General features: G+C 28.9%; 8 protein-coding genes across 8 annotated transcripts; 5 read left to right on the top strand and 3 right to left on the bottom strand.

Annotated features, from left to right (window-relative positions):
• Positions 1 to 2002: 2002 nt before the first annotated feature.
• GO595_005105 (uncharacterized protein) lies at positions 2003 to 4364 on the bottom strand (the record flags this gene model as incomplete). Its single annotated transcript, XM_067918312.1, has 2 exons — positions 2003 to 2020; positions 2103 to 4364. The coding sequence occupies 2 exons, from the start codon at positions 4362 to 4364 to the stop codon at positions 2003 to 2005; spliced, it is 2280 nt and encodes a 759-aa protein (XP_067774655.1).
• A 499-nt stretch (positions 4365 to 4863) lies between these two features.
• On the bottom strand, positions 4864 to 12313 carry GO595_005104 (PIKK family atypical protein kinase; the record flags this gene model as incomplete). The annotated part of the gene is made up of 2 exons (XM_067918310.1): positions 4864 to 11651; positions 11827 to 12313. The coding sequence occupies 2 exons, from the start codon at positions 12311 to 12313 to the stop codon at positions 4864 to 4866; spliced, it is 7275 nt and encodes a 2424-aa protein (XP_067774654.1).
• Positions 12314 to 12435: 122 nt separating this feature from the next.
• GO595_005103 (33 kDa inner dynein arm light chain, axonemal) lies at positions 12436 to 13131 on the top strand (the record flags this gene model as incomplete). The annotated part of the gene is made up of 1 exon (XM_067918309.1): positions 12436 to 13131. The coding sequence occupies one exon, from the start codon at positions 12436 to 12438 to the stop codon at positions 13129 to 13131; it is 696 nt and encodes a 231-aa protein (XP_067774653.1).
• A 4132-nt stretch (positions 13132 to 17263) lies between these two features.
• On the top strand, positions 17264 to 19690 carry GO595_005102 (uncharacterized protein; the record flags this gene model as incomplete). The annotated part of the gene is made up of 1 exon (XM_067918308.1): positions 17264 to 19690. One exon carries the CDS (start codon positions 17264 to 17266, stop codon positions 19688 to 19690), a length of 2427 nt encoding a protein of 808 aa, XP_067774652.1.
• A 25-nt stretch (positions 19691 to 19715) lies between these two features.
• Positions 19716 to 20048, bottom strand: GO595_005101 (dolichyl-diphosphooligosaccharide-protein glycotransferase; the record flags this gene model as incomplete). The annotated part of the gene is made up of 1 exon (XM_067918307.1): positions 19716 to 20048. The coding sequence occupies one exon, from the start codon at positions 20046 to 20048 to the stop codon at positions 19716 to 19718; it is 333 nt and encodes a 110-aa protein (XP_067774651.1).
• A 776-nt stretch (positions 20049 to 20824) lies between these two features.
• On the top strand, positions 20825 to 21142 carry GO595_005100 (60S acidic ribosomal protein P1; the record flags this gene model as incomplete). The annotated part of the gene is made up of 1 exon (XM_067918306.1): positions 20825 to 21142. One exon carries the CDS (start codon positions 20825 to 20827, stop codon positions 21140 to 21142), a length of 318 nt encoding a protein of 105 aa, XP_067774650.1.
• A 248-nt stretch (positions 21143 to 21390) lies between these two features.
• Positions 21391 to 21912, top strand: GO595_005099 (translocon-associated protein subunit beta; the record flags this gene model as incomplete). Its single annotated transcript, XM_067918305.1, has 1 exon — positions 21391 to 21912. The coding sequence occupies one exon, from the start codon at positions 21391 to 21393 to the stop codon at positions 21910 to 21912; it is 522 nt and encodes a 173-aa protein (XP_067774649.1).
• A 625-nt stretch (positions 21913 to 22537) lies between these two features.
• Positions 22538 to 23158, top strand: GO595_005098 (Ras-related protein Rab-5A; the record flags this gene model as incomplete). Its single annotated transcript, XM_067918304.1, has 1 exon — positions 22538 to 23158. One exon carries the CDS (start codon positions 22538 to 22540, stop codon positions 23156 to 23158), a length of 621 nt encoding a protein of 206 aa, XP_067774648.1.
• Positions 23159 to 26165: the final 3007 nt, after the last annotated feature.

Genomic DNA, 26165 nt, shown 5'->3' with positions numbered 1-26165 from the left:
ATAATGTTAAAGAGATCAATTAATGTAATATCAGATAAAAAATTTATTGATTTGCAATATGGTAATTGGTCAACAAAAGATTTCCATTTATTTTTCCAAAAACTAATTGAATTCGGTGCATTTTCTTCAATACGTAATATACTTTTAGACAAAACATTACCATTTCATACTTATTTAACGCATAATGATATAAATTGGCTATTAAATCCTAACACTGAATATAAAGAAGAAGACTCAAATATACCAAACTTCTTATTAAGTTCCAATTCTTTATATAATTTTCTAAAGAATATAACTTCAAATAACGAAACTCATAATGAAACTTTAATTGTTAATAATAATCAAAATAATCAAAACACGTTAATTCCATATATAATTCTTTCTAATGATATAATTATACAACAAAATGATTATCAAAAATTCTCTAGTTTACCTCCTGAATATGGTTATCCATCGAACTATGGTTATCATTTAATTGGTTATAAACAGAACTCTATCATTACGACCGAATAACGCCTCAAAAAGTGTCAGTGGAATTAATGGATGAATTAACTGAAGCTGTTGTTGATGCATTAGGGAATGATGACCTTAATGCACTCTCTGCTTTAATTCCTTCGAAGGTGTCTATTGAAACGAAAGTATTTTAAAATTTTAACACTCAGATCCAAGATATTTATTTTATATTTCCCGAAATCATTACTTGATTTAGCTATCGAAAAGGACGCAATGAGTTGTTTACAGTACCTTTTAGATAACGGAGCACCGGCAACAGAACCGAATATAGTTTATTTCATACATTTGCTGGTATTTATTTCGCTTATTTAGAGAGCCAATTCATACAGCAGTCATCAAGAACAAAAGAACCGCTATTATTATGCTACTTCACGCAGGCGTAGATCCAAATGATACTGATGGAGAAGGTATTTCTTTAATTCTTTTTGGTCTCCTTTACATTGGGCAGTACAGACAAAGAAACTGAACAACGTACAAATGTTACTTGACTTTGGTGCTAATCCAAATCAACCTGATTATGAGAATGTCACTCCAATCGATCTTGCTGAAGAAACTGGGAACAAAGAAATCATTGACCTACTTATGAAATATAAAGATACGGCTCCAAATGAAAATCCTGGTATGGGCGGATGTAATTTCTTAAGTTTTCTATTTGGGAAACCTGAACCAAATGTATTACCAACAAAACGAAAGAGGTATACTACGAATTAAATCATGAAAGAAACAAAACAAATGGAAATAATTATTAAAAACGTTTACAAATGACAAAAAGTGACAGCCGACTATTATTGGATTAAAGTTAAGTTTAAACTTCCACTTGTATCAATATCATCACCAGTATCGACGTCTTCATCGTTATCTCTTTTCTTTTTTGTTTTAGTACTACAAAATGAAACCGATAAAATCACAACCAACAAAATCAAAACGAATACACTCACAATCGATACAGCCAATGTAGTATTTGTTTCATTAACATCTTTAACATTTGTTATCTTTAATTCCAGACCTAAATATTCATATTCTGTTTTCCCGCAATATAAATTTGATAAAAATGTTGAATTATCTTCAATAGATTTTGTTGTTCCATGAAGAATAGTTTTCTCAAGTAAATGTTGACATTGACCATCACCTAATCCAAATAATATTGGACCATTATATTCATTACTATATTCATCTAAATATATATCAACTGATTTCGGTAAACTATCCAAAGTAATTGAAGTAAAGTTATTTCCATAATGAATTTCTAATGAAGCGGATGTTATATCACAAGATAAGAACAATATAACATTAACTTTATCTAATATCAATTTCTCTTGTACAGTTATACCAATAATTGTTTGAGCTGCGCCTTCACAAATTACCAATTTTTTAACATAAGTTGTTAATGAATTAAAAAATATTAAATTAGCTGATTCAGTATTAGATAAAGAATAGATTTCAATTTCATTAAAATATATTTCAGAGATATCATTCACATTGATATTAATTACTTCATATTTATCACCTTTAATTATTGTTTTATAAGGAATATATACTTTTGACATGAACTTATTATTTAAACTATAAATATTTAAATGGAATTCGACATTTAATTCTAATGGTATTATTTCGGAATCAGTAATAATATTCAAAGTTTCGACATTAAATTGATCAGGCTCAATACGAATAGCAGGTTCAACACCTTTACTCCAATCGCCAGTAATATTTAATGTTCTATATTCAGCAAGAGTTATACTTGAATATAATAAATTTGTCGAATTATATATATTACCATTACAGTGTATTTCGATATTTGGAGTTTCAATCGAAAATGTATAATCACTATCAATTTCAAACGAGCCATAATTCGAAGTTAAGTTATATCCATTTTCTTTAAATTCGATTGTAGTGTTTTGTGTAATAGTTACATGAACACTATCGAATTTAGGAAATGGAAACTTTCGTAATTCAAACGTTTGTAATGAATCAATATCAATAATACAATTCGAATTACAGAAATAAATATTATCAATTGACGTAGTGTTAATACTTGCGCCATATAACAATATAAATAACATAATATATGGCTGTAAAACTTCGCCTTTATCAATGAAATTAATTGTTCCATTCGAAAAAGTAATAAATGCTAAAGAATTATTCCCAATATAAACATTAAATGAATAATCGGAATCCAGACAAATTACTGTTAAACTTGCGCTGATATCTGAAAAATCAAAGTATATGTCTGGTGGCATTGACTCATTAATAATAATAGTGATACCAACAGTGAAATCTTCAATACGCGTTTTATATTGACTGAAGTTATCTTTTGTAATTTGATAATACGTTTTATCATTACATACTTCACCATAACAAAGATATGAGTCGATTATCGATGGGTAATTAGTCATAGACAATGTTAAGTCACCTGTATCCTCATTAAATTTGACATCTGTTAATGACGTATCATCACAAAAACCATAAACATTAGCAAACTGTGGGTAATGTATCTTTGTCATATTGGCGTAATACCCATTCAAGTTAACGATCTTATGTGGGGTAGTAAATAGCGGTGTAACTTCTTCATCCTTTGGTATATAAGTTACACAATAATCAATGACAACATCAATGGTAGTACGATATTTGATGATAACGTTATCGATGTTAATTGTACCCATCATTGATAAGCTAAATTTGAAATTAAGTTGACATAATGAGCCAAACTCAAGGTTGGAAAAGTTGATAGTCCCTGAAAGTAAATCGATGTCATTAAGGATGACATAACTGGAATCACCAGTGAAGTCGAGTTGAGAAGAATTTACACCGGAATTGAAAACGATGTAATTGAATTGAACTTTGATGCGGTCGTTGGAATGAAAAAGTGATTTTGAATACTCGGAAAATTCAATTTGATCGAATATTAACTGCGTTGAATTTGAAGTTTTGTTTTTCGCATTGACGTCAATAATATTATCACCAACTGAAGCAAATGAATATATCGATTGGGTTCCGGGGTTAAGAAGGAAATGAAGAGTCGACTCAGAAAGGAAAATATGTGATAACTTTGAATTCTCATTTAACTCAATTGTACTTTCGCCATAAACATAAATGAAAAAACAATGCTTCTCAAGTGGAACAGAGTAAATTGGTATCGCGAAGTAACATCCGGTATAAATATAAATTTGTAACGTTGGAATATAATTAAGCCATTTGTATGAATCATCAGTAAAAGTGATGTTTCCAGATGGGTTTACAAGCTCAACTTGTAACGTGTATCTGATCTGCTGTTTGTATATTGTGACTTTGTATGGAATATTCATAAAGATCATAACGTCCGTTTCAATGCCAAAACATATGTTGGCGTCGGACGCGGCGCCGATGACTTTGTACCCGCTCCACGACTTCGCGAAACGAATGGAAATGTCTTTTGTCGGATAATACGATTCTTCTTCGAGAGTAAATGTTCCTTCGTCTGCTGTTATTTGCGTGAAGTTGGTGAGAGAATAGAAGTCAGTGTCCAAATTAATGGTATTGAGAATGACATTTGAGGAAAGAAAATTAACGTGCCGCAATTTTAAGAAAATGGGATCAAACTTATCACTCTGTGTTATGACGGATATGTTTGCTATGGAAAGAATATTGTTTTCTTTGATATTTGATAATGATACAACTGAATTGGGTTGACCATTAATTTCGAAAGTTGTGACACTAAAATTGTTGAAGTTTAATTCTAATGGATTATTGCCATCATTAATTATATACAAATTTAAAACTGATGAATTTGTTTCATTTATTTCTGTGACTGAAGTAATATTTATATACCCAGTTGGACAGCTCTGCCTCAGGCTATCAGGAGCAATGCAAAACATCCCATCTGCTTTTATTTTGAGGAAGAAAATCCAAAGCATTGGGCTCGTTTCTGCGCAGAACGATTACACCGGTTATTTCAATTGAAATTATTGTTCGATGGAAACTGTCACTTTCAATTTTTACACAAGGAAATGTTCCTGCACTTTTCAGGAGATTAAATTCAATTCAATAAGTGAAGATTGGCAAAACATCAATAAACTTTTTTAATACTTTATGAATAAAGTAAAATATTCAAAATATTTATCGCTCTTCAAGAATTAAAATCCATTATTTTTAAACAAAATGGTAATTACATGCATTTGTTTTTCTAATTCTTAGATGTTATTGATATTAGTATATATACTTCCATAAACACATGTAAATATTTTTTTGATACTAAATTTAGATATTCTCCTGAAACTGAATATTTTCCTGTTTAATTAATACTTAAAGTATTTCAGCAAAAATCTCATTCTATATTTTCATTACATTTTTTAAATTGAATTTTTTAATAATCATTTACCAAAACGGGCACCACCCGCTGTACATTCTCGAGAAGTTATACAAACTTGTTGCCTGTTCGATTAGCCAATCTGCCTGTTCCTCGACCGAATATTTTTTATTTTTATCTATATCAGTTCCGGTCAACTTCTGATGAATTCTTTTTCTAATTTCGTCGTTTGACAATTCGCTTTGTTCGTCGTCTGTCATGTACGCTCTTCCTGCGTCTATTACGCTTCCAGTTGGCGCCTTTGACAAAGTCTTTGAGAATGACGGCGACATTGCCAATTCATTTGAGTCATCGATTTCCATTGCCGACTTATCGATAGTCAAATCTGGATCGATCAATGGCTCTTGGACGAAAATGGACAAAACCATTTCGAGCACGATATGATTATTCCTTAATATATGCGACGTATTTATCAATGTCCTCTTAAACAAACCATCGACTCCGCCAGCGCCTAAAGCTTTCACCATCATTCTCGTTAATCTAAATGGAACGACTTCGGGCAAATATTTACGTTTCGCAGCTTTCTCAAAACTATCACCGAAATCGATATGAACGATTTTACCGGTGAAACGATTTAATAATAAATTCGATGGATGTCGATCTCCTAAACCAATGATATAACCAACAATCGAAGTCATAGCTATAGATATTGCGAAAGCATTAATTTGCTTTAGCCATATATCAGGATTAAAAGCCTTTAACCATATGAAATTAGAGATATCAGTATCGGGTATTATATTAAATATTTTTCGTATTAAGTCCATCTTTTGAATTGGTAACATGAAATCAAAGTTAGGACAACCTAATTGTTCTATTAAGTTATATTCTTCCATAGGTTCTCTTCCATGTAATTTCCGATATTGTTCAACGACAACTCGTAATGTATCAGTACCTGTAGCCCATTGTACTAATCCATGAGACATTGATAATGGAATAACACTAACAGTTTCAATGAAGTTCCCATTAAAACTTGTTTCTTTCATTAATAAACTATTAATTAATCGGAAGAATTGCATTAACCTTTCATCTAATCGTAAATCTTCATGACCTTTTAATAAATATTGATAAAAGTTTCCATCGTCACCTTTAATTATTATATCTTTAGGTTGTTGTTTCGACATATAAACAGAGAATTGACGTACAAAATAATTAATATAAATAATTGGCGAATTAGGTTTATATGTACCTGGTACTGCTAATAAGAAATGATCTTTCTCACATAATTCTGGAGAAATTGTACTTAATTGAATTGTTCGTATTCGTTTAACTTCATCTTCGACTTGATCACTCATAGATTTACACCATTGTGATAATTGATTTATACTTGTGGTACTTCCTGGGCGATAACTCTTTAATAATTGATCTAATTGTGATAAGTTTTTAGAATATTGTTGTATGAAGTTTTCATGCATTTCACATTGTGGATGTTTAACTAATTCTAAGATCGATCGTAATGTATATACCATTTTATCAAAGTTACGACGTTGATAATGATCAAAACAATCGGAAATTCGTTGTAATACTTTTTCTCCCCATGTAATAGCTGCACGTAATAATGCTGAACGTATTAATTTTACTTCAGCACATATTTCTGGTTTAACATTTTTTAATTTATCTAATATTAATGCTGCACCTTTTGCACGAATTATATTTTTAGAATATCGTAATACTATTAAAGAAAATACAATATCATGATAATGATCAATTAATAATTTAAAGACTAAATCTTCTACAAATTTCTTAACTTCTTCACATGGATGACATAAATGTATAAATATTTGTGGTGATGCTTGTAATAAAAGTTTGATACTTAAGTTTTCTATTGATTCACGACAAGAATTTAATATATTTAAATCTTCTGCATTTTCAAAGAACAAATTTAACATTTGTACTACATCTGGAAATGAAGGAGATAAACTTGCACATCTAGCTAATGTTTGGATAGCGTTTATTATATATTTTGCTTTATTTTCTTTATCATAATTAATTAACGATATATTAATTTCACTCCATTTACGTAACGCTTCTATTTTAGTTGTATGCATTGTTAATTCATTATATATTTGTGATGGAATAACTATTGATACATCTATAGATTCTAAATTTTGTTCTTTATTCTTATGATCAACAGGAATTCGGATTTTACTATCATCGATATTAATTATAGTTTTCTCTAATGATTGATAAGCTTCAATTAATGTATTATAATCATTACTTTTCATTTGGATTAACCAACTTGAATAAAAATAATTTGCTTGATCTTGAATATTATTATTATTAATTAATTCTTTCATTTTATTTAATGTTAATTCTTTATTTGTACCAATATTCCATTGAGCTATTAAATAATATAACTTTTGTAAATCTGTAGCTCTTTCATATTGGAAATTAGGAAATAATATATCAAATGCATTTACATGAAGTTTAGTTCCTAATGTAATACTTCTTAATTGAAAGAAATGTATTAATGTATCATCTTTTAATTCGGCAACTTTAACTCTATTTGTTAATATATTTAACCATAAATCAAAATTACGTGGAGTAGTTTTAAGTCGTTGTTTCCATACTAATTCAATCTCACTTCGTTTATCTTCATTAATTAACCATTCTTGCATTTCTAATAATTCAACTAATTCTTGACATTGTAACATTATATCTTGATGAACACTTTGATTATCATGTTCTAATGTAATAGGTCTTGATGCTAATAGAGAAAATCCTGTTTGTACTAATTGATTTAATGTCTTGAAGTCATTATTATGTAATGCTTTATAAGCAGATAAAATTGTACAACGTAATGAGTTTTGTGATGAATATTTTAATACTTTTTCTAATTCATCCCAATCATTTAATCGTAATGAAGCTTCTGCAAAATATTTCGATAATTCACGTTTTTGATTTGGTAATAATTTATAAAACTTATCAATGTTTTCTAAGACTTGTGGATACATTGCTAAAGATATTTGAGTTTTAATTAACTTAGAAAAGTTATTATATTGTGAAAATGTTTCATATTGTTTTTGATATATTGGTTCTACTTTATCATACATTTTTAATCGTGATAATACTTCTGCATTATTTAATGAGACTAATTTCATTTTACTTCTTTGCCATACTCCTGTAGCATTTGAATAATCATTAAGTTTTACAAAGATATCAATTAATTGTCCAATTTCATTTTCTTCATTAATATTATTATCAAAAATTTGTTGTTGAATCTTTAATGCATATGCTACACATCCATAACGTAAACAAGAATTTACTAATTTATTTGTATCGATAGGTAAAGGATTTTCTGTTTTATCCATATAAGCAATTAAATTAATAATAGTTCTAGCAATAGTTTCATAATTTTCAGATGCATCTAATAATAATGTAAAGAATGAAGTAATTTGTCGTTTACCTTGTTCACTCATAATCTTCCAACAACTATAAAATGCTGGATGAAACATTTTTTGTGCAAATGGTTGATATAATGAAGAAAATGTTGAACATGATCGAATAGAAGCTGAAGGTGAATTAGATATTACATTTAAGATAAATGATCTAAACCATTGATCTAAATGTCGACCAAATGTAGGATTAGCTAAAGTAATTCTTGATAAAATTGTATCTTCTACAAATATGAAATTACTTTCGATTTGATTTGGTGGTGATGGAGGTTTCTCATTAATATTTAATGGTTTAAATGAATCTAAATATTTACCTTTCGATACTTCTGATACTAATTTCCTTAATTCAATTGTTTCTAATTTATTCTTCTTAAGAAAATCAAATAAAGGTTGTGCATTCATTAAGAATGAAAATCCATGTGCTTTTAATATGGCATATAATAATTCAAATGAGATATTCGATGTTTTCTTATCAGTAGATATAATTGAAGATTCTAAAGTTCTTGAAATAATACCTAAATAAGAAAATGTATCAACGTTTTGTACAATTTCAATTAATGTTTCAAGTGATTTAATTCGAACACCGAATAATGTTTTCTCATAAATAATGGCATCACATATTTGTGGTATAATTAAATATAATAAATCACTTGAATATAAACCTAATAAAGAAAATGATTTTAATACTTTCTCACAACATTTTGCATCATGAGTTTTCTTATCATCTAAAATTTCTACTAATAAACAAATAGTATCTGTAGCATAAGGACTAAATCCATCTCGAACAGACTTTAAAAATGCTACAATTATATCTAAGAATTGATGAACTAATTCATCACAAAATCGATTTTTGATGAATTTTAATGATCGACTTAAAAATGGCGAAGTATTATGTGTAGAATTATTAATTAATTGTGCATATAAAGGTAATAAAACTTTCATTTCTTCAATACTACAATTTTCTAATACTTCTAAAAATCGTGAAACAAAAGAATCGAAATATGATAATAAAGACATTTTCGGAAATCTTAAAACTTCGACAAGTGCTTTAACTATATCTTCATAAAAAGATTTCATATTATCATCTTTAAATGCGTTAATTAAAGCATTAGCACAATAAGATGAATAATATTGTTCAGTAGTAGTCTTATTATTAATTAATAATGATTCATCTATAACACCATCTGCATCACGTGAAGGATGAAAGAATTGTCGTGCTAATTCATCATCCATATTTTCCGGTGTTTGTGTTCCTTTAGGTGGAGGCTTTTGATGTACTTCTGGTACACCTATAGCGCCTAAAACTTTTAATATTGTCATTCGAGCTTTTCTTGATCTAGTTGATGCTAAATAAGTTGAACAAGTTGAAAGTATTAAAGGTAATAAAGTTCTATAAGTAATACGTGAAGCACCTGGTGATAATAATATTGAAAATAACATAAATATATTTAATGATAATAAACGATGTTCAGTAGTTAATGAAATATCACATAAAATTGGTATAAAAATATCAGCATATTTCGATACTTGATCAGGTACTAATGGAGCTAATAATGATAATATTCGACATGTACTAATTAATATTGAAGTTTGTGCATCTTCTTCTAAGAAATTCTCAAATTTAGCTTTGGAATCATATTTTGTTAATATGTCCATAATGATTTCTAACATACCACCTGAATACGCTTTAATTATTGTTGAGGACGCTTTAATTAATTCGGGTAATACACGTAAAAAACGTGACTTAGTACGAATTGATGGGACATGTCGAATGATAAAGAATGAATCTAATAAACCTTTTCGTGTTAATGATGACATAGCCATTGGATTAATCTTTGATAACTTCGCAATAAGTTTATATACAACTTCTCGTACTGAAATCGATTCATCATTTATAAAGATATCATAAAATTTGACATATTCTTGACTTGCAATTGAATCACAAATGTTTTTAGTGATCGCTTTAATAATTGAACATCGAACTTGTACATTTTCTTCAAATACTATTTGTTGTAAATATCGTTTTGATATCGTTTCAATTGATATGGAATTCGAACTTTTACCTAAGTTAAATACGGCTTCGGGAACTATTGTTCGGATTTCTTGTGATTTATCTGTTGATAAATTCCATAAAATACTTAAAAATTCTTCTTGATTATAAAACGTTTCTTTTGGTAATTTTGATATGAATTTTAATGCGATAATATTATTCGATCGTTTTAACTCTGTAAGTAAACGTGAACTTAATAACTTAGCTAAATCATCTTGTAATCCTTTTTCATTCTTTGCTAATGCTACAAAGAAATCAGTAAATTCTTGTGTTAATGGTTCATCTAATAATTGCTTTAATAAATCTAATTCAAATGGACAACATTTATCTGGAAATGATTTAACTATTGACGTCAGAATTTGAAAAGAACAATCAGTAACATCACCAATTAAAAGTTTTGCAAAACCAATTAATCTCTTAACGTTCTTCTCCATAAAAGCGGGGACCGTTTGGCATAATAAAGTTAACGTTCTTGTCACCTCAAATGGAAATTCAATTAAAAGTGACTCGGCTTGTGTTAAATTTTCTTCTGCAACATTTTCGATAAATTGGGTAGGATCAACTTCTGATAAATGTGATATAGCTACAAATGCTTTAACTTGGACTATTAATGGCATTCCATCAGTATTATTTTTAATTAAATCAATTATATGCATAAAATATGGGAAAAAATAATTAGGACAACTATTAATTAGAACTATATATAAAGAAAGTGCCGCTGTTTTACGAATTGGATCTTCATAAAATAGAAGATTTTTACAAATGTTTGAAAAATATGTTATAAAATTATCTAAGTCAGAGCGTCCATATCGACTAATGGCTCTTACATACGCTGAAATTGCTGAAGCTGTGGCTGATAAAACTTTAAGTGATGGATTTGAAATTAAATGCCAAATGGCATTTTGCAAGGTTTGAGAAAAAAGAACTACAATACTTCCTGCATTTAAAGATAAGCTTTCTAACATGATAGCAGCTGCTAAAGGTCGTGAACGCCTTCCTTTAGAATTTGTCCATCCAATAGCTCTAGTAAATAAATGAGAAACATATCTAGATTTTTCTATTCCTGGATGATGAATTAAACGTCCAATACACCAGCTAGTAAATTTAGCATATTCTTCTTCAATTTGAGGAACTAAACGATCAAAGATTTGTGCAAGTTCAGCAAAGTTGGGATAACCAAATTCATTCATACTTGTGACACCAATTGCAGTTCTTATTGAGTTTTTTGTCTCAGGATATTTAGATAAATCTTCTAAAAGTTTAATGTATTGTTTAACATAAGTTGTTAAATTAGAATTACTCATTCTTACCATATCAAGGTAAAAAGAGTCGTAATATGTCGTGTATGTTTTAACTAGTTCTGAGAATTTATTGGGAATTGGAAGTTGGGCTAAATCCATTCCAAAAAATTTGTCGAACGTTAACCTGCCGATTCAATTTCAAAAAACAATTTTTACTTAGAAAAAGTTGGTATTACGACCGTTTACATGATTTTTCATTGAATAATTCTACAATTTATTTATTTGCACCTTCTTCTGTTTCATCGTCACTAATATCTTCATCTTTCACTTGAATACTATCTGGTATCTCTGAGTCAGGCCCTATAAGTAAGTCAACAGCTTTGACTTCTTCGGGACTATTTTCATCAAATTTAGAAACTGCATCAAAAAGAGGTGACTGTCCTTGGCTATTCTTGATTTTGGGATTGGCGCCTGCTTTAACAAGAATTTCAATAATTTTACTATTTCGATTAATTGCTGCAAAATGAAGAGGTGTTGATCCACTCTTTGTTTGAACATTAAGATTAATGCCTGGTTTCTTAATTATTTCTGTAAGTAGAGCAACAAGTCCATTTGCAGAAGCTGCATGTATAGGTGTTGTTCCATACTCATCTGGTTTACAAGGATCAATTTCTGGGAAATCTTGTAATAAAGAGATTCCTGTTTCTTCGTCACCATAACGACAGCATTCATAAAACTCAAATTGTGGATCAAATTCTTCTTCTTCTGAGGCCATCTAAATAAATTACCCTTTTACCCTTTTAGAAAAAATTCACTTTTTGCTTATTATTAAAAAACATTTTTGAACTGTTTTTGCCGTCACAAAAAAAAATCGTTAGATCTAACTTTCCAATTGGAATGTCTGAAAAAAGTAAGCAAACTCTTCTTAAATATGATGTTCCTGTTTTATCTCAAAACAATAATTCAAACGAAAAAAAGAAGAAAAACAATCAGTTTACTTCAAATATGGTAATTCGAGATATTTTAAATGAATTACTTCCACCTCGTGAATTTACAGAAAATGGTCAACACCTAATACAGTATGTAAGCTCTTCTCCAGCCACTCGATCAGATACATTACAATTGCAAAAACAACTTGATCAACAATTACAACAAAAAAAAGCAAAAGAAAATGGAATTTGTCCGATTAGATCGGAACTTTATAGACAATGTTTTGATGAAATTATAAGAGAAACAACAATAGATTGCAGCGCACGTGGTATATTACTTGGAAAAATTCGTGATGAAATGCAGTCAACAATTTCTGCATACAGATCATTATATGAATCAGCTCTAACATATGGAATGCGTAAAGCAATGCAAAATGAATTAGCAAGAAATGAAGCTATAGCTGAAAATGAATCATTGAGAGAACAGAATCGCGTTCTTGCTGAAAGAAATAAAGAACTTGAAGAAAAAATTCAAGAAATAGAAAATCGTACAGAAAGCTATATTCAAAAGAAGGAAAAAGAACACGAAAATGAAACAGCTTTTCTTCGGCGTCAAGCATCACAGCTAAAAACGCAATTAGAGCAAATGTTAACATCTAGATAAATGTAAATGTAAGAATTTTTTTTTTTAATAATTATAATTATCCAAAAAAAGCATGATGAGAACTATTGACACAAAAAACTTCGACAATTTTTTTTATACTTTATTAATATTATAAAGAACAGAACGCTTTATTTTAAATTGTTTTTGCTCAAAATTTTTTTGTATGAAAGATTTATATCATTATTTGAATGGAAATTGATCTGATATTATATAACTCAATGGAGTTTTACGGAACTTGTTATTTATAAATAAATTATTTTAATATTCTTTGTTACATGATAAAAATTCAGGATACTGGAAGTAGTACTTTTATTTAAATAAAAAATTGTAGAGTGAAATTTTGTTCAAAAACATTCGAAAATGAAATAAAAAATATTCAAAACTCACATTTCGTCATTATTAATAAAAAAATAATGGTATTAGAATCATATAGCATTACCTTATCCATTTCCAAACAGAAAACAAAACGGAAAAACATCATAATTTGTTTCGTTTTTATGAATGTTATTTTCACCAAAAAATTTTAGCCTAAAAGGCAAAATTATATTTTATATTTTTTGCATGCGATATGTCCATTCATTATTTATATGTTGTTATTTATCATTGTATAAAATTGAGATATTTCCATTCGATATTTATTCAACATATTTCCTAGGAAATATTGGTTTTACATGATTTTTCATTTGTTTAATTCCTTTTCTTCTTCAAGTTTTTTTGTTTCAAAGAGCTCTTTTGATGTTTCCATTTGATTTCTGTTCTTGTTTTTAATTTCATTAATCACTTCCCTTTGAATTCCATCTCTTCTAACATTTTTCGATTACTATTTGAAACTATTTCTGTATTATGTTTTATCATTAATTTTCCTGAAAGAAATTTATTTTTTTTCGTATTTAGACTATGGTATTATTCAATCTTTTTTGAAACTCATTCTGCATTTTCTTTCTTTATTTTCATTATTAATTGTATCTAAGTGATGAAAAATAAGTTCATTGATTATAATATTAAATTTTTGTACATAAATTATATTTGGTTTCAAAAAATATAGTGTGAAAATTTTGATTATAAATTTGTGTTATAACCATTTGTCATTTTCATTATGGGCAATTTCATCTAAATCATGAGAAACATATTCTGAATTTAGATCACTTGGAGAATCTATCTGCTTAATTTCTTTTGAATAATTCTTTTTAGTTTTATGGCGTATAATAAAAATTACGATGCCAATAAGGATTAATACACACGCAACTGAACCACAAATTATACCAATTATAATTTTAATTGAAATGCTTTCATTTTTTGTGTCTGTTTGACGAATAAATGTGAAATAATTCGAGTAATAAATAATATATGTTGAAAAATGATATGTTATAAATTCGTAGTATATAAATTTTGTACTAAAATATGTAAATATAGTTGAAATTAATGAAAGAAAAACAGTTTCTGATACAAATAATACACTAATTGAAATCGTTTCTGTGATAAGTAAAGAATGTGTTAAAATTGAAGAATGAGATAAAATCATTTTAGATGGAAATGAAAATGTAAATGAATTTGATTTTATAAATGTATTTAATTTAGATTTAGTAAATGTATTTGATTTAGTGAATGTATTTGATTTAATGAATGTATTTGATTTAATGAATGTATTTAATTTAGTAAATGAATTTGACTTAGTGAATGTATTTAATTTGGTAAATGTATTTGATTTAGTGAATAATTTTGATTTAGTGAATGCATTTGATTTCGAAAATGAATTAGATTTTGTAAATGCATTTGATTGTGTAAATAAGTTAGATTTAGTGAATGTATTCGATCTAGTGAATGTATTTGATTTAGTAAATGCATTCGATCTAGTGAATGTATTTGATTTAGTAAATGCATTCGATCTAGTGAATGTATTTGATTTAGAAAATATATTTGATTTAGTAAATGCATTTGATTTAGAAAATATATTTGATTTAGTAAATGCATTTGATTGTGTAAATGAATTTGATTTCGTAAATATATTTGTTTTAGTAAATGTATTTGATCTAGTGAATGCTTTAGATTTAGGAAATGTATTCGAGAATGTATTTGATTCAGTATATGTTTGTATTGGAGAGCACTCTGGAACTGTTTCATATTTCACATTAAATTTACCAAATGTATTATTTTGATATGTGCTTAATACCATGATATCAATTTTAACAGAATCAAATGCACTTTCCCCAATTGTAGGTTGATATTTTCCATAAAAATAAACACATTTGAGGTTATTGCAAGCATTAAATACAAAGTTTTTAATCACAATTACATTTTTCCCAATGGAAACAATACTTAAACTACTACAGAATGAAAATAACCCTTTTGGTAGTGTTGTGACTTTGTGCGAAATGGTAAATGATTTGAGTTTTGTACATTGACAAAATGTATAATCTCCAAGGCTTTCAATGTTATCACAATTTGTAATCTCTTCTAAATTAGAAAAATAAAATGAACGAGATCTAAGAGATGTAATTGTTGAAGGGATTTCATATGTATTTCCTTCTTTAGCTGCTGGATAAAAGTAAATAGTTTTAACATTTTTATCATATAAAACACCATCATCATTCAAATTACAAAAACACGGATTATTTTCAGATACTTTATAAAACTTAACACTATTACATTGTCCAAAAACATTATCACCAAATGAAATTACTGAAGCTGGAAAAGTGATGTTCTGCAATTGGATACATTGTAAAAACACATAATTTCCAAATGATTTAACATTTTCTCCAATTATAATCGATTCTAAACTTAAACAATTATTAAATGCATTAGATTCAATTGATGTAACAGAATCACCAATTATAACTGAGAGTAAAGAAGTCCAATGGGAGAAAGCAGAACCTGATATTGTTTTAATACCACTTTCAATAATAACATGTAGCGTTGTCTCATTGTATTTAGATCTTTCATTATATTCACTTGGACTGGTGATGGTAAGTGTTGATGTTTCGAATGAAAATTTTGCACTTGTATGATTGAAAAAAATAATAAATATTAGAAGAACATATTTGTAATCTACTTTTTTACTAGGCTTGAAAAAAACAAAAAATGAAATTATCATGCAAATTTTTGTCACAATAAAAGTCGAGAAATCATTGGTAAAGATATATCTGATGAATAAAGTTATATTGTACATCTCGTTTTCAGACTGATAATGAAAGAAATATGATGTTTTCTTGGTTTTATAAATTGGAAACAATATATTGGAAAATAAATAAATAACAATCACCAAGAGTAAAGCGTGAAAGTTCCTCGACCAAGACCTTAACATATTATTTGAATTTTCAAATGTTACTATGCTTGTTGCAGTAACCCCAATGTCAAGCCCTGTTGTGGTTATCTCTCAATTTTCAATAACTATTTCAAATTTTCTTACGGTTTTTTTGAATTGTTTGTTCTCCATTAATTGTTGTTTAACCTCAACACAAATTTGGGTCGGGTTGAGGAATAGATTGAATGCTTAAGCACGATCGTATTTTTATAACGACAGTTTTCTTATTTGTGTTGAAATTGATCGTCTTGTATTGAGGGTCGAAAAACCGCTACGATGTTGGAGCTCCGATATTCATTGTCGCAGGATGAGACACCATCCATGTGCGAAAATAATATTAGGGTTAGGCAGGTGGTGCTGAAGGCCTTTATAGAATCTATCCAAATTGCTCATTAGGTACTCACCACCTGGAATAAATTCGCCCCAAGATGCATTTTATGACGACGGTTTGCTCCTCTCAAAATGTCCTTTTACAACAATATGCTCTGTTCTTGGCCATAATATTGTCATTGTTCTTTTTATTCTGAGAAAAAATATAAGTGAATTATTTGGAATTTACAGACTCAATTTCAAAAATTTTAATTTTAAAATGCATTTTAATTTCATTTTGTAAAAATGAAGAAATTAAAATTTGCGATTTATGCATAATAATTAATACTTAATAAGATTGTATTGATGATAAACATTAAAAATATTTTACCAAATATCAATGGCGAAGAAGGGGATGCCCTTTATTATGTGTGAACACAATGAAAAAATAATTGAGCTTAAAATGAAAACCGTTTACCAGTATTGATTATGACTTTTTCTTAGGGTCCCTTTGTTCTTGTAATGGTCGAAGAGGTTTCCAAGATTTTAATTAATCTACAAAATCCTGATGAAGCAATCCGTGCACAAGCCGAAGCAGCTGTTAATAGTTTAAAAGAGCAAAACATTGTAGGGTTTATACAAGTCTTAAATCAAATTATTTCAACCCCAAATTCTCCACCACAATTACTTGCCATGAGTATTATTTTAACATGGCAACTTTTTCCTGAGGAAATTTCAGATCTAGATATTGATGCACCACATCCTTTTGACGTATATTCCCAACCATTAGTTGAAAACATCCTTAATGTTTCACACAATTTAATGATTAGTGGTGATTTGTCAATTAGACATTTGGCTGCTACTTTGTTTGGCCGTGTTGCTTCACTTCAAGTTCATAGGAATCTTGATTCAAAAATCTTTCTTAAACTATCAGAAGAACTTGCCAGCACACAAGACATCAATATCATACGCAGTATTTCTATTGCTCTTGTCAAAATATGTACTGAATGCGAGCCAGAAGATAATGAATTATCAGCTCTATTAACGGCAATTTTCAAACATCTCACAAATCCAACATCACCCGAAGTTACTAATGAAGTTTCTAAGATACTCAGTTCCATTATCAATTCCATGGCGCAAATTCTTGAAGATGAGAAAGTATGCAATACTATTGTTAGTGTTCTTATTTCTCTTCTTCAAACGCCAGGATGTCAATGCTCAGCTCTTACTTCATGGATTGAGCTTTATAAAATTGTACCCGAACTTTTAGTTATGCTTTCACAACAACTTGTGCCTCTTGTTCTTTTAATTCTTTCTGATCCTCAACAAGAAGAAGCTACACTTCTTAATGGCTTCCTTCTTCTTCAAAAGCTTTCAAAGCTTGAAATGAAGAACGAAGAAAACATGAATGTTATTCGAGCTAATTATGAAGTAATTGTGATGACATTACTTAAGATGAGTTGTTCCGTATCAAATCCCGAGTGTGATATTTCTACTGCATGGAATCCACCTATCGCTGCAAAGGCAACGCTTAAATTGGTGACAATGACCCTCGGCGATCAGGAGCTCTTCAAACTTTTCCCATTAATTCAGTCACTTTTGACATCAAACGTCTTCGGCGACCGTTATGGTGGCTTATGTCTTCTATCGTTCATCGTTGAATACTCGGAATCACCAACAGCATTACCTATTAAAGAAATTCTTGAATTATCACTCCAACTTACAAACGATCAAGTTCCAAGAGTTAAACAAGCAGCAATTAATTGTATTGCGAATGTTATAAATCGTCTTCGTGATACAAAAGATCCAAATCTTTTAGCTATTGCACAAACACTTTTACCATTAATATCACATATTGATGACGATCCATTTACAGCATATCAAACCATTAAACTTATGAGTCAAATTGTACAAGTACCAAACTTTGGAAATACATTTGAAGTACTTCAAACAACATTTACACGTTCGATACATTATCGATCATATTTCTCGAAGAATCCATTTTTATATATCTCTAAAATCATTGATTTTGGCGAACCTGAAAGTGTTAAAGCGTTTTATCCTACAGTCATTCAAACGCTTAAAGAATCAATTGAGAATCCATCATTATTCCCTTTGATTCCAGAGCTAAGTGAACTTACACAAGGATATGTAATACGTTTTGGTAATGACATTATCCAATTTTCGGAACCTGTGATACAACTTTTCTTTCAAGTTGTAAGATTCCCTAATGAATATGCAAGTGATGGACTAGTACCACTTGGTATACAAGCAATGAATTATCCACAAGTGTTTGCACCTTATTTACCACAATTTCTTGAAATTTCCGTAATGGCATTAAAACAAGTTTCGGATTCTGCTGCTGTTTATGGTGCTGCTACTGCTCTTTATTTCATAATATTAGGTGGCCATGACATTACTCAACAAATGCCTGTTTTACTTCAACTATTAACAGAAGTTTTGGCAGATATGAATATTGCAGTAATAACAAGAAGAGCTGTAATTGATTTAATTGGTGTTATTGCTCAAAAGGCACCGCCACTTTTCGTACAGTTCGCAAATCCGGTGATGACATTAATCCGCGCTTTTTGTAATATTAGCGGATTAAAAATCCAAATGTCGATGAATGCTACAGAAGCGCAACTAATGGCAAACGCATTGGCTAAATGTACATATTCTGCAATGTTGGCTGTAGGAAAAGATTTGGCAAAGAATTATGTCGATATAGCTATTGATATTTTGTCGTTTGTGTCTGAATTAGAAGATGTTATAGAGCGCTTAATGAGCATTTGTTTGGATTTGTATTTGTATCTTTCAGTAGAATTTAAGAATGATCTTCTGATTGCTATAGAAGAAGAAGAAAGCATAGGTCAGCTCATATTTGTGGCTGCAGATGTTGACCAACAAAAAGCTAGCGCTGTATTGAATAATTTGGGATATTCTGAATAAATAATATGCTAAAAAATGTGTTTAGTTAAACCATAATGTTCCAAACAAAAAGGAACATGAGAGAGATGCAAAACAAATAATCAACAAAGGCACGTTCATTTGTTACTTTGCTATTGATTTCTGGTGTAAGATGGATTCTTAATGCAATTGTAAGAATAATGAGACCAAGGCATCCACAAATAGATGAAATAACGCTTTCAAATGGATAGGCTTTTGAAATTCCCGCATAAACAATTTGAAGTAAAAGTGTGATGAAACCATAGAGTGCAATTGCATCAAAACCGCGGAGGAGAGATGATTGTTTCCTGTACTTCTCGACAAATTCTTTTCGTAATTGGGAAAATGAGTTAAGTTCCATCATTTGGATAAATGGCCAATTCAATATAACCGTTATAATTAACAATGTTTGCTTGAACAAAGTTTGTGAATTTAGCTTAATAAAAATGGGAGAATCTCCAAGAGTAGCAATTACAAATTTAAATTTTAGAACTCATGTAGATGATATATACCACTTGTTTAGTAAGTTTGGCGAAATGACAGAGTGTAGATTAGTTCTTAATGAACGAAATGAATCAAAATGTTGTGGTTTCATATCATACAAAAGAAGCAGAGATGCACAAAGGGCAATCAACGAGATGAATGGCTTTCATCTCGATTCTAAAGAAATCAGAGTTGAATGGGCTACAAACAAAAACCTTTAACATATCTATCACTACGTATAAACAGTATTTTATTAATGCTTTCTTATTTTTCCCCTGGTGTAAACCTTCTATGCGTCCAAAATTAGTTAAAACAAATAATCGTATAAACAAAAGTAATGTTTTTGTGAATTTGGAACGATATTTTTATTTGTAATTAACTCTTAGAAACATAGGTTTATGCATAATAAAAATTTTTTGTATTCAACATCGTCGATTTAAACGATTTCTTTTTGAGGTCTAAAAACAAAAAATTCAATAGCATACTAAACACTTTGTTGGTGCTTATCTATTAAAAAAAGGATATATATTTTGGAAGAAAGTTTGGAAAGAATATGAAGATTCGGCTAACGTTCTCAACACAAATTTCAAAGATAATAACCGCCTCGATACAAAGTTTTGTTTTAGCAAACGGTTTTGACAGCCTTAGAGAAGAATGGCCTCACCAGAATTAGCTGTTGTTTATGCTGCTCTCATCCTTAACGATGATGGAATCGAAATCACAGCTGATAAAATCAACAAACTTATCTCAGCCGCAGGAGTTAAGCTCGAATCATATTGGGTTGATCTTTTTGCAGAATATTTCAAGAACCACGACATCACTGAACTTGTAAAGGGTACAGCACTCGGTGGTGCTGCTCCAGCTGCTGGCGCTGCATCAGGTCCTGCTGAAGAAAAGAAAGAAGAAGAGAAGAAGAAGGAAGAAGAAGAAGTCGTCGAAATGATGGGTGGCTTTGATGATCTTTTCGATTAAGTAAACACGTCAATTTCTTATATTTCATTATTAATTGTTTATGTTTTAATTTGCATTTAATTTAATTATAAAATTTTTATTTTGTAACTATATTTAATATCAAATTAAACTTTTGGAAGAAACTGATATGTACGAGCTGCACTTAAAGGAGAATCGAAAGTATTTAAACAAATTTATTTTGAACATTTTTTACGTACTTTTTGATATTATTCAATTTGTTGGCAAAACCGTCGTGAGGCCAAACTGAAATGTTTGGTTTTCTTCTTGCGTGTCTGGCAAGCTCAGCACCATTCATAATGTTCGATAAGAAGGTTACTGATGATGAAGGTAGGATTGGTGAACCAGTCCATGTCCTTTACAACATATACAACCTTGGTGATACAGAAATTACTGATCTTCACATTGATGACTCCGGAATTACACGTGATCAATGGGATTTCCCAAAGTCTGCAAACAATTTAAGGTGGAACGTTCTTGAACCTGGTAAAAACATATCATATGTATTCACAATCAAGCCTATCATCTCAGGCAACCTTCGTCTTGGCTCTTCTCGTCTTAGATACGTTGCTGATGGCCAAAAGAGGATTGCATTTTCTTCACAACTTTTCTGGTTCAACTCAAAGTCCACACACTCAATTGGTGCCAAATCTAACCTCATCGGATATGGCATCACAATACTTGCTGCACTTGCTTCAGTTTTCATCCCATACTTCCTTTGGATGATGAATAAGAATGAAGTTGATGTTCCAAAGAAGGTTAAAGCAAACTAAACTTAACTCACTAAAACACAACAGAACAATTCCATTTTTTGAGAACTTTATATAGCAGTTTCGGTATTGAAAATTGAACCCATGGTTACCCTATGAGGGATAATTGGACAGATGAAAACCAAAAAATTTTTTGGAAATTTCCTTTTAACCAGTTATAAAAAAGCTTTTAATGCTCCACATAGTTTCAAAACATCATAAGTTTTTGTAATGTCTTGTGAGTATAAGAATTGGTTACAAATGATTAATTTTTTCAAGACTTTTCCACATTAGCGAACGAAAAAAACGAATGCCATTCATTCTTTAATGATAAAAAAGGTTGTTGTTCAAAAAATTAAAAATTTTGATTACATATTTTGAAATAATGAAAAACTTTAATGGTACTTATTTTACTATTTGGCATTTCTTCAGCTGTTTTGTACTTTCAAAAATGGTTTAAAACTGAATTCAATCTTTAAACGCTAAAATATTTTTCATTGTTTTGGTTGTTTTTAGACTTTGTAAAGTTAATTGAAATTCCAACTTTTTGTATGATTATATATTCGTTAACCGATAATATTCTCATCAAAATTGAATTTAAAGGTCCTTGGAATAATTAGCCACTTTTTTCTCATCTTTGACTTTTTCAATGAACTTACAGCACCTTAAATTTCTTGGAAGGATGTCTAACCTCTGTGTTCCTTCTGAAGCAAAAATTGTGATGCTTGGGGATTCTCTTGTAGGGAAAACAAGCATAGTCACACAATATGTAAAACATACATTTTCAGAAGCTGAAAATCAGACAGTCGGATCTTATTTTGTGACAGAAATTGTTAAAATAGACAATTCTGAATTATGCTTCCACATTTGGGACACAGCTGGGCAAGAAAGGTATAGAGGTCTAATTCCAATGTATTCGAGGGGTGCTTCGGCTGCAATTTTAGTAATTGACGTTTCAAACCCAACAAGCTTGGAATCCATCGAACCGTGGTATAAATCACTTCAAGCGAATATCAAGGAAGGCTGCTTAGTTTATTTAGCAGCAAATAAAATTGATTTACAATGTCAAATTGATCTAACTCAAGCTGAAGCTTGGGCTAAATCTCACGAAGTTCCATTTTTCACTACGACTGCAACTTCATTTGATTCAGTTGCGACTGTTTTTACAAAGATCGCGAGTGATTTAATGGAACAATTCGAAAAGAAAACAATTGTTGAACCAACTCAAAAACCGATCGGTGATCCTGAGCCTAGAAGTAGATGCTGTTGATTCTTGGATTTTCTATTTATAAATCTTGTGGTCTTGAATTCTTTTTATTATCAAGAATTTTTTGCTTCATCATTTTATTCTCACTTAGAAAAATATAAATAATTATAAATTGCCCCAGATAATGTTTAAACATCCAAATCACATTTTGAAAGACAGTTCAAGGATTTCAAAGATTTACGAAAAAGTAATCCTAAAAGAGAATTTCCTTACGTACATAGAAAATTGTTAGAGGTACCTACGGTGAGGCACTTTTTCAGGTGACGAAGCATATATAAAAGGACTTTCATACTTCAAATCAAACCAGGTCTCATCACTGGTCATAATATTAATAAAACTATCGTAGCTTGCTTCAATATTACTAAAATTTTTTTCTTACTTCTGCTCGACCGTTAATTTACGGGAATATGCCGATATGACTTGAGGGTGAAGTCCCTGGTTTCGAAATATTTTTAAATATGATTTTGATAAAATATATCAAGAATGATTTACTATAATTCTCAGAGAGTAGAATGTCAATTTTCTTTTTCAGAGGCAAGATATTATAATTCGTAAAAAAGTCAATATTTTAAGCTTCATATTTTAATATATTATAGATATTTTATAAAAATAAGATCATATAAATATACACCATGAATTTGTTTTATATTATATTTATGATAATGATGAACACTAACTATAGGATGATGGAGAAGAGCTCCAAAATATGTGGAAAATTGAATTTGTCACAAAAAGTCGACTTTTTGAATTCGATGTTATCAATTTTCAATTCTCTCAATTTTGAATTAAAGCCTAAATTTGCGGTTTTACCCCTTAACCTTCATTTCATTAACGGTCGCGCAAGATTTACAATATTATATCAAAATTCAAACAGACTTTCTCAAATACATTTCGGATTTCTTTTTCTTATTTAATGTTTTAGTTATTTCCAATATCTTTCGCCTGTTCTGTGCTTTAAAAAGAGAAGAAGGGGAAGATGACATCAAAAAAAGGAGACAATTTATTGGTGACGATTATAATGTATTGAAAATATTGGGTAAAAAGGGCAAATAAACCGTTTTTGCCTTTGAGGTGTGCATAGGAAACTATTTTGATAATATCTATAAATTGTCCATCAGCTTTTAAAAGATACTCTAACTATAGATTAAATAGATTGAATAAATTGAAAATATTTTGAAAAAAAGGAACATTGTATCGGTACGTCATTCGGTATTTTTGTTTGTTCAACAGAGCAATTTTATATCTTCATAACTACACATTCTCATTGGGTGTTACTAGGCTCAGCATATTCTCCTCCGAAATATATGGAAAATATTATAATTTTTATGTTGAAATTGAGTGAAATCATGATTTTTTTAAAGATTTAAATTTTATTTTTTAAAAATAAATTCCTTTGATAATTTAAATTTATTATCTCTACTGTATAGGATTATTTTTTATTAAGACCAAAAATTTCGTGGACTATTTTTTTGACAAGATGATCTGAAAATTTTCATTTTTTTGTGAGTGCCACACCACCTATATTTTAAATAAAACAAATAAATATCTTTAGCATTAATATCAATTCCTTCTTGTTTAATAAGTAATTTAACTATTTCTCGATGACCATTTTTAGATGCAAACAGAAGTGCTGTATCAAATAAAGTAAATAATTTCCAAATATTATTTTTAAATATAAAATTATTAAAATAAATTTTAAATAAAACAAATAAATATTTTTAGCATTAATATCAATTCCTTCTTGTTCAAGAAGTAATTTGGCAATTTCAGTGTGGCCTCTTGTTGATGCAAACATAAGTGCTGTTTCAAATAATTTAAATAATTTTCATGTATTATTTTGAAATTTCAAATGATTAAAATAAATATTAAATAAAACAAATAAATATTTTTAGCATTAATATCAATTCCTTTTTGATCAAGAAGTAATTTAACTATTTCTGTATGACCATTTGAAGATGCACAAATAAGTGCTGTGTCAAACAATTTAAATATTTTCCAAATATTATTTTGAAATATAAAATTATTAAAATAAATATTATCTTTAGCATTAATATCAATTCCTTCTTGTTCAAGAAGTAATTTGGCAATTTCAGTGTGGCCTCTTGTTGATGCAAACATAAGTGCTGTTTCAAATAATTTAAATAATTTTCATGTATTATTTTGAAATTTCAAATGATTAAAATAAATATTAAATAAAACAAATAAATATTTTTTAGCATTAATATCAATTCCTTTTTTGATCAAGAAGTAATTTAACTATTTCTGTATGACCATTTGAAGATGCACAAATAAGTGCTGTGTCAAACAATTTAAATATTTTCCAAATATTATTTTGAAATATAAAATTATTAAAATAAATATTATCTTTAGCATTAATATCAATTCCTTCTTGTTCAAGAAGTAATTTGGCAATTTCAGTGTGGCCTCTTGTTGATGCAAACATAAGTGCTGTTTCAAATAATTTAAATAATTTTCATGTATTATTTTGAAATTTCAAATGATTAAAATAAATATTAAATAAAACAAATAAATATTTTTAGCATTAATATCAATTCCTTTTTGATCAAGAAGTAATTTAACTATTTCTATATTACCATAAATAGATGCACACATAAGCGCTGTACCAAATATTTTAAATATTTCCCAAATATTATTTTAAAATATAAAATAATAAAAATAAATCATATTTTTACCATTAATATCAATTCCTTCTTGTTCAAGAAGTAATTTAACAATTTCAATAAAACCTCTTAAAGATGCAGACATAAGTGCTGTAAAAAATAATTTGAATAATTTTCATATAATATTTTGAAATTTCAATTGATTAAAATAAATTTTAAATAAAACAAATAAATATTTTTATCATTAATATTAATTCCTTCTTGTTCAAGAAGTAATTTAACCAATTCTTTATGACCATTTAAAGATGCACAAATAAGTGCTGTATCAAATAATTAAAATATTTTCCAAATATTATTTTGAAATATAAAATGATGAAAATAAACATAGT

This window comes from Histomonas meleagridis (assembly GCF_020186115.1).
Source record: "Histomonas meleagridis strain 2922-C6/04-10x chromosome Unknown contig_32, whole genome shotgun sequence".
In the NCBI taxonomy this organism is placed as follows: Eukaryota; Parabasalia; order Tritrichomonadida; family Dientamoebidae; genus Histomonas; species Histomonas meleagridis.
Note: the sequence above shows the minus strand (reverse complement) of the source record. Positions and strands in the feature narration are given on the sequence as shown.